General features: G+C 34.2%; 1 protein-coding gene across 1 annotated transcript in view; it reads left to right on the top strand.

The window, feature by feature from the left end:
* The first annotated feature begins 154 nt into the window (after positions 1-154).
* Positions 155-9,584, top strand: part of LOC107669856 (calsyntenin-2-like) — a 64,314-nt gene continuing 54,884 nt past the window's right edge. Inside the window, exon 1 of the mRNA XM_016462283.1 lies at positions 155-226. Coding sequence (XP_016317769.1) covers positions 169-226 — 58 coding nt within the window. The 5' untranslated portion in view covers positions 155-168. The remainder of the gene's footprint in view (positions 227-9,584) is intronic.

Raw genomic sequence — 9,584 nt, forward strand, 5'->3', positions numbered from 1 at the left:
TCTCAGAGTATCAAGCTCTTTCACGCGACAGAGCATCAGCTCACCTGAAATCTTTCAGCAACTCTTATTGATTGTGCAGTTTAATTTAGATGTATATTTAAACATCTCACTGAATCTTCTCGTTGTGTTAGTGTGAGAGAGATCAGAAAGACCTGGAGTTTTACTACAATGAAACGAATATTGGTCCTGATGCTGCTCGCGCTCGGGCTCTCCTGCGTGCACAGAGGTAAGAACATCAACACATCTTCACACAAATACAGGATATGATGCATTTATGAGACAAAACGCTTTAAACTTAACAAAGCAGTGGGTAAAAATGAATTTGTGGTAGCTGAGAGGGTTTACTAAATGTGCGCTTCTTCTGAAATGACCTGTGCATTCAAATGTTCATAATTTTGAAAACTTGCGGATCAAGATTTTATCCTAATTGTTTGAAATGAGGAGTTTGTATTGCTGTGTTGAGATTTAAGGTTGAATGTCAGATTTGAAAACGGTCTTTAATGAAACGCTAACTTATGATCAGGTGCTGGAAGAAAATTGATCACATATGATGCTGTATGTGAGTTTTTGGGATACAATAGTTATTTTCTCTCCTCTTCTGTCACAATAAGTGTCATATGATGCTATTATCAAAGTTTGAGGGTTTGAGAGTAGTGGTTCGTTTTGTATCTGTCTTATGAGTGTAAGTGTAAAAAATATTTAATATAAACTAAATAATGCTTTCAATACGCAAAATATTGATACATAATTGTTTTGGTAGCGAGTTAATTAGTTTTAGTGAATTCAATACTCTCCAGCGGCAATCCTACTGTAGTTTATGACAACAATACAGTAAATCTAGTTTTAAAAGGGTTTAATTTGAAACAACATGATTGCTTTACTTCATAGCATAAAATATTATTATAAAATAGTGTGTAGGCAACTGACTGAAGATATTGAGCTTACAATAATTTATCAATGCTCAGCTTTTCTCATCTTTTTTCTTGTCTTATATTGTTGTCCTGCCCTGTCCAGTGATGCATGTTCTTGTCTTTCTCTTTCCATTTTCAGTGTTTATCCATCCTGTGTTTCAGCTTTGCTTGTTTGTGTATTTCATGATTCACTTCACTAGCTGCAGACTCCTCAGGCTGTTTGTCCCTGTCACGGGAATAAACAAATCTCTCTCTCTCTCTTCTTCAGAAACATAAGATAGTAGTGTATGCCAAAATGTATTTTGCACAAAGTTAATTCAGCTTGGAATGATCATAAACATCTGGAAATTACAAAATAAACCACAACCAAATGTGCCCAGCTGTTATTAGTGTATCGGATCAGTGTCAGCATATGCTGGATAGACTGGTATTGGCAGTTAGACACCTTTACCTTGTGCTTGCAGTTACTGTGAGCAGCTGCTGAATTCTCAGGTCAGTCTATTGCGGTACGTTTCCAAGCAACAAAGGGCAATGCATTATAAGGAAGGGAAAGGAACCTATACCTTGGGTTTTCAAATGAATGATATTACGGACTTCTTTCACTTCATTGTTTATATAGCAAATAAAATATATTTCTTAGAAACACAAGAGTTCAGGTCTGGTGCAGTATAAATACAGTATATGCTGAAAATATCTGTCTTTGCATGTTTTTTAAATGTTTTTTTTTTACTGGCAGAAACTACTGATTTATAAAGATGCACAATCATGTGGCTAATTTTATGTGTGTTTGGTAACACTCTCATTTCCACCTGTTAAATTAACTTAATCTAATGCTCACTTAAAGTTAACCTTTATTAAAAACTACGGTAACACTTTCTATGAAGCCCGTATTTATACACTCTAAAAATGCTGGGTTGTTTCAACCCAACTTTCGGTCAAATATGGACTAACCCAACTGTTGGGTTACATTTTTACATTAAAATTTTAACCCAAAAGTTGGGTTAGTCCAAATTTGACGCAAAGTTGGGTTGAAATAACCCAGCATTTTTTAGTGTGTAATACATTATAAGGGTATTCTTAAGGCATTATAATGAATGCATAATGCATTATAAAAAACCTTATACACTCTAAAAATGCTGGGTTAAATACAACCCAGTGCTGGGTAAAATAGGGACAAACTCAGCAACTGGGCTGTTTTGACCCAGCGGTTGGGTTAAATGTTTAACCCAACCTTCTGGGTAGTAACCATTATAATGCCTTAAGAATACCCTTATAATGTATTATAAATACAGGCTTCATAGAAAGTGTTACCAAAACTACTAGCTACTAAAGTAATCCTTAGCAAGTCTCAACATGATCGTCATGAAAGAAACATCCTTCTTATAGTTCATTATAATATTGTGATGTCTAAATTCCTTAGTGTTTAAAACTATCAGTGAAACACACATTTTAAACAATGGTAATGTTAGGTATTGTTTTAAATCAAAATTTTGCTACTGTTTGTTATCATATTATTGTACTATTTGTTTTTGTAATATTTTCAAATAATTAGCAATGTTGACAGGTAACATGCAATTTTTAACATTCACATGGATATTTAAAGGTGAAATGTGAACTAAACCAAACAGATTTGCAAAAAATAATAACAAAAACAGCTCCATAAAAGCAATTATCGTGGTTTAGACACTTTAAGATATTTAAGTGTGTGCATAAAAAGATATCATGTATTATTTAGCAAACCTCTAAGCACTTAAAATCACATTTTTTGCAACATTCTTTAAATTGAGCCTATACATAAGAGTGCCAAATTAAAATATCTCATCCCTTTCAAGAGTTATAGTCATTTAAGGAAAAGTGACCCATGCCAAGTTTGAACGATGATGAATCAACAGTTTAAAATGATAATTGTTATGGGTCTATAACAAACGGTTCAGGAGTTATGGTCAAAAATGTCAATGTCATTGGGCCAATCGGGACGAGTCCATGCCATTGTGTTCCCAAATTGATTTCACCAAGTTTCAAGTCTCTAGGCCTTACAGTTTTTAGAAAGTATTTTTTACAGAAAACACATCCCGTTTACACTGAAAGACTGGTTCTTTGGAAGATAGCAGTGCTTGAACTAGAATCAGGATGGTTGAACAGACCTCGTTAGGCTCCTGGGTTGTTGACTCTTGGGTTTGGTTTCGCTGAGGCTGCGTTCTACATACATTTGATTAATGCGTTGAGCGTCTGAACCTGTGTGGGTTCTGACAGCCCTCTGATTGATTGTTCACCATGTATCATATATATTCATTAGTGGAGTGAGTGTATCATTATCATCATCATCATCATCATCATCATCACACAAAAGAAGCTCCATGTTCCTCCTCTCTCAAATGTGTGTGTGTGTGTGTGTGTTTGGCTGCTCATGGGAGGCCCACACCATATGTTCATCACTCATTTCTCCTTTAACTTTGTGTTAATGCATGCACACCTCTCCACACACCCCTCATGTAAGAAGTTCAGTGTGTGTTTTAGAGTTTAGGAGCTCTTACATCAGGACTATGGAAGTGTTACAGCAGTATTGCGGAGCATTCATCATGTTCCTCTATACAGGAGCTGCTGGGATTTTAAGACTGGACAGGAATCAGGATAGAGGAAAAGAAGAGATAAAGAAATAATTTTATGCCAACAGTAATTATTATTATTTTATCCACCCATTCATTCTTCAAACTGATTATCCTCTATAGGGTCGCAGGGTCAATTATATTATATTATATTATATTATATTATATTATATTATATTATATCATATCATATCATATCATATCATATATCATATTATATTTTATTTATTATATCATATTATCAATATTATATATTATATTGAACACAGAAAATGAAGTCAGAAATAAAGGTTGCAGGTCTTAAAAGCACATATTTCCATATACTGTAAGTCAAAAAAACTTTCAGTCATTCACTTATTGTTGTATATTTGAGATTTTATTTTAGTTAAAGTTTTAGTAATTTTGTAGTTTAGTAGTTTTTGTTTTTATTTCAGTATTTAGTTATTTTAGTACATCATGGTTAACATTTATTTTATTTTAAGAATGTTTTTAATGGCTTTAAATTTAGTTTCAGTTTTAGTTTTAATTAACTTTAATAACTCTGGTTTGAGTACATCAAAGATTATTACATATTACAAAAAGAGTTTTTAAAAAGTAAAATAATTTTTAGAATTCATTGTAGAATAATCAGTTTTAACTATTTGGAAATATTGTTTTTATTTGACAATATGCACACATTCATTCACTCTTAATCATATGCCTAATATGCTGAAAATGGCTCCTTTTTTCATGTCACAATCATTTATGACTACATGAATTGTGCAAATGATGCTTTAATTGGTTAATTGGGGTTGGAGTCGATCTGGAAATCTCATAACTTTTCCACTCATCCTTATTCAGTGTTTCTGTGGGTCATAGCATTAAATGTTTCATGCACTGAAAAATGTATTTCTGTCATGACAACTCTCGGAGGGATTGGCATGGTAATGTACATGACAATGTTAATGTATTTGGTCTTGGCGGAATAGATCTGCTGCTGCTGCGGCAGAGCAAGTACCGAGACTTGCTACTGCCAATACATCCACAACATGCTGCTGTGAGCATGTAAGAAATATTGCTGCTGCAAATATAACATACATGAAATAACCCCCATATATAGCATACATGAATCACCTCGTAGCAGACCTATACAGGTGGAGCTGGGGAAGGTGGAGGGTTTCTGAAGCAAGCTGCAACTGCTACGGCAAGAACTAGTCATATATTTGAATGTTGAGCAGCGAGCTCATTGGCTACCGATACAGGAGAGAACCAATCAGCTGTGCCATGTGATAATGATGTCATTAGGTCAGATTAAGTTAGACCTATCGGACTGCGCCATCTAGAGTTTCATGCCAGAACTATGTATATCTTCCTCAGTGTTTTTGTCTTGTTTGCCAATACAAATACATACTAAACATTCTTACATCAAGATTAATTTACTTGAGATGCAAAATGAAGATATGCAGTATTGTTTACTGAAAAACTGAGCAAAATTAAGTGAGTTTATGTTTAAAGCAAGCACAACTATTTGCCAATGGGTTATGAAAAAACATGTCATCCCCATACAAACTAAGTTGATTTTTCTGTTGATCTCTTTGAGTCTGTTGATATTTGTTCTTGTTTTAATCACATACTTCTTTTTGATAATTTTCTCAGAGAACAAGACTTCTTACACTTCTTTTGCTTCTCAAGTAAATGTATCTTGATTTAAGACTCTTTGGAAAAAAGACAAACATACTGAGGAAAACATAACTTTTTTGCAGGTACAGTAAAATATTCCCATAGTCTAGTGGTCGGGAACAAGTATTCAAGGCTTAAGGCTTAAGCTAATATTTTGTAAAATGAATTAAAAGTAATGGAGATTGTATTTTTTTGGAAATTGCACTTTTAAACTTTGAAGTGTTGCTAACACAACTTTTGTTTTATTTTGAGAACATGAATGAATTGTGTTCCCTTCAATTTATTCCTTAAATTTTCTTTACTTGGTCTTAAAAAGTTATTTAAAAGTCTTACATTTACCTTCATAAAACCTGCAGAAACCCTGTTGTTCCTGACAGTATCTAACAAACAAGTATATCTACATCTTTATTCTTTCCTTACATATAATACAAAAAATATTTCTGCTGAATATACACACATGAAACTGTCACACAACCTTAATCATATCTGCACAGATCAAAACAACTTTGATTTTCATAACTCACTAAAAAATATTATATTTTATTTATTTATTTCCAGTAACCTATTTCTGTCATTCCCTCTGTGCTCTGGGCTCATTTCCCTCCATAAGTGATGAGATGAAAGAAACCATTTTGGCTCTAAATGCACAAGACTGTAAAGGAGCCAATCTGGCTCTGTGCTTCCACAGCGCCTCTGAATCACAGACACAATAAAGCTGCAGGGGAGCAGTCGCACTCCTTCAATGCCCACTGCACCGCTGCTGTGGGAAATGCTGATCATCACGAGCACTGTGGCTGGGAGTGAAGCTGCAAGCCATTTGTTTACTAGTACTAATGCTAACTGACCTCATGCTGAGGAAACCTTCAGCCAGAAATATGCTGTTAATGCCATATCTCTTGAAGCAGACCTTTATGTTATAGAAATAAAAGACACTGAAGCAGAACTTTCCATCAGAAAATCACTTTCAGGTCACTGACCACAGTGAGCAAACGGCTATATCATCTATCCCAGGATCCACCATTATCACCCATCTAGAGTTTCATGCCAGAACTATGTATATCTTCCTCAGTGTTTTTGTCTTGTTTGCCAATACAAATACATACTAAACATTCTTACATCAAGATTAATTTACTTGAGATGCAAAATGAAGATATGCAGTATTGTTTACTGAAAAACTGAGCAAAATTAAGTGAGTTTATGTTTAAAGCAAGCACAACTATTTGCCAATGGGTTATGAAAAAACATGTCATCCCCATACAAACTAAGTTGATTTTTCTGTTGATCTCTTTGAGTCTGTTGATATTTGTTCTTGTTTTAATCACATACTTCTTTTTGATAATTTTCTCAGAGAACAAGACTTCTTACACTTCTTTTGCTTCTCAAGTAAATGTATCTTGATTTAAGACTCTTTGGAAAAAAGACAAACATACTGAGGAAAACATAACTTTTTTGCAGGTACAGTAAAATATTCCCATAGTCTAGTGGTCGGGAACAAGTATTCAAGGCTTAAGGCTTAAGCTAATATTTTGTAAAATGAATTAAAAGTAATGGAGATTGTATTTTTTTGGAAATTGCACTTTTAAACTTTGAAGTGTTGCTAACACAACTTTTGTTTTATTTTGAGAACATGAATGAATTGTGTTCCCTTCAATTTATTCCTTAAATTTTCTTTACTTGGTCTTAAAAAGTTATTTAAAAGTCTTACATTTACCTTCATAAAACCTGCAGAAACCCTGTTGTTCCTGACAGTATCTAACAAACAAGTATATCTACATCTTTATTCTTTCCTTACATATAATACAAAAAATATTTCTGCTGAATATACACACATGAAACTGTCACACAACCTTAATCATATCTGCACAGATCAAAACAACTTTGATTTTCATAACTCACTAAAAAATATTATATTTTATTTATTTATTTCCAGTAACCTATTTCTGTCATTCCCTCTGTGCTCTGGGCTCATTTCCCTCCATAAGTGATGAGATGAAAGAAACCATTTTGGCTCTAAATGCACAAGACTGTAAAGGAGCCAATCTGGCTCTGTGCTTCCACAGCGCCTCTGAATCACAGACACAATAAAGCTGCAGGGGAGCAGTCGCACTCCTTCAATGCCCACTGCACCGCTGCTGTGGGAAATGCTGATCATCACGAGCACTGTGGCTGGGAGTGAAGCTGCAAGCCATTTGTTTACTAGTACTAATGCTAACTGACCTCATGCTGAGGAAACCTTCAGCCAGAAATATGCTGTTAATGCCATATCTCTTGAAGCAGACCTTTATGTTATAGAAATAAAAGACACTGAAGCAGAACTTTCCATCAGAAAATCACTTTCAGGTCACTGACCACAGTGAGCAAACGGCTATATCATCTATCCCAGGATCCACCATTATCACCGTACTATATAGCATTTTAGTGCTGGGTGTCGGTGTCGATACAGATTTCTTAATTTCATTTGATCCCAATTCTGATTAATCTGGGCAAATTTTGTAATATTTATTATCTTTTTATTACTTTTTTTTTTTTTTTTGAATTAATTAAAAAATGTAAAAAATACATTTATCTCAGCAAATAATAATATTGCCTAAAATATGCAGTTCACTCACTAACTAATAATCAACACAATACCATGTGAACCAACTGAAGTAAACTTATTTTATAAAACTGTGATATATTAATATATTATTAAATATATGATATATTACAACTATGAAAGGGAGGGAAATTATTATTATTATTTTTTTTTTATTAAATAACAAAAATAGTAACCTTAAAAATTCCATTTCAATCAGTGAAGTTTTACGTGTTTTCTTGTCATTATTTTGCGGTACACGCTGTTTTTTTTTTTTTTTTATTTATTATTACAGTCAATCCAGATTATTCTCTATAAAATATGACTTATTTTTCCGTGGAGTTGTAGATTTGGCAGAAGATTCTTCCCTGCGGGTGCGACACTGCTAAAAAGCCATGTGGGAAACACCCCGATATCGGGATTTTACAAATCAGTATCAAGCTGGTTGAAATAAAAATTGCGTTTAATTAGGAAAATAATATTTTTGACTTTTTCTTGTTGCTATTTTTTTTTTTAGCTACATTAAAACTAAATTCTTGCTAGAAATACCCATTTTACAAAACACAATTGGCATTGGTAAGAAGAGAAAGCAGATGAGTGAAGGAGCATGCATTTGGGAGGGAGATTGGACACTCGGGATGTAAGAAAACCCATAACAGCTGCCAGCGGATTAAAACAGCTTTGAGACAGATTAACACTTTATTTCCTCTGTTGTGTACGTGAGAAAAAGCCACTCTTTCGGTTGGCTCTGCAAGCTCTTTGATTGACCCAGAATGAGAATCTGTTACTGTGTTGATTTAGCGCATTTGTAATAGTTTTAATAAATATGTATTCCTCTCTGCAGGGTATAAAGTGGACTGCTGTATTTATCAGTCAATGAAAGTCCTTGTTTTCCATGTCTTTCAAACACAAGTCGATTTTTAGTGATTTGGCCTCCATTCAATCTCACGCTCTCCATTTCCCTCATCTTTCTTTCTGTCCTCCATTCTCTCTCTCCTGTGCTTCTCTCAGTTTTAGTTGGTGTCTCTGGGACATAAAACAAATAAATGATATGGCCCTGACCTTTAGAGGGCATGCTTTATTTCTTATAAGACGAAAAATTGTGGATGAGAGAAGAAGAAAGTGAGAGCAGATCAGGTGCACATGTGGGTTGACCTTTCCAAGGTGTAATTCACAAGAGACCATAAATGAATTACAAATGATTGTATATTTTCATTTGCCAGGTTTCTGTCTCTATTCTCTTCAGTGTCTGGCTAGAAATCAAACAATATAGTTTGTATATAGTCTTAAAGATCAAAAGATGTCAATTAACGTCTTTGATACATCTCATATACAGTCTTTTTTTTTTTATTAATCAACATTATTCATTGTAAAACTTAAAGAATTGTTGGCTGCTGTAAGCTGCCAGCTCATTTTTAAATGGTTGGTTGTAAAACGCATTGATTTACGATTCAACTTCAGACTGCAATATGGGCTCAGCAATGTGTATCTGCCTCAATTATAGACTTTCTTTACCGCACATCCATGTCATTTGAACATGAATTTTCTCCACAAGTGCCTAAAGAGACTTGTTGAGGATTTGAAAAACTGCTGCATTTAAAGACAGATTGACTAAAGAACAATCCATAAAGTTGCTGGTTGTAGCCAGGGCTGGACTGGGACAAAAAATCGGCCCTGGCATTTTTTGGTCCAGGCGGCCCACCACCACTTCTATATATATATATATATATATATATATGATCTACCAGTCAAAAGTTTTTGAACAGTAAGATCTTTAATGTTTTTTAAAGAAGTCTCTTCTGCTCACCAAGCCTGCATTTATTTGATCCAAAG

This window comes from Sinocyclocheilus anshuiensis, unplaced genomic scaffold, assembly GCF_001515605.1.
Source record: "Sinocyclocheilus anshuiensis isolate Anshui unplaced genomic scaffold, SAMN03320099.WGS_v1.1 scaffold272, whole genome shotgun sequence".
In the NCBI taxonomy this organism is placed as follows: domain Eukaryota; kingdom Metazoa; phylum Chordata; class Actinopteri; order Cypriniformes; family Cyprinidae; genus Sinocyclocheilus; species Sinocyclocheilus anshuiensis.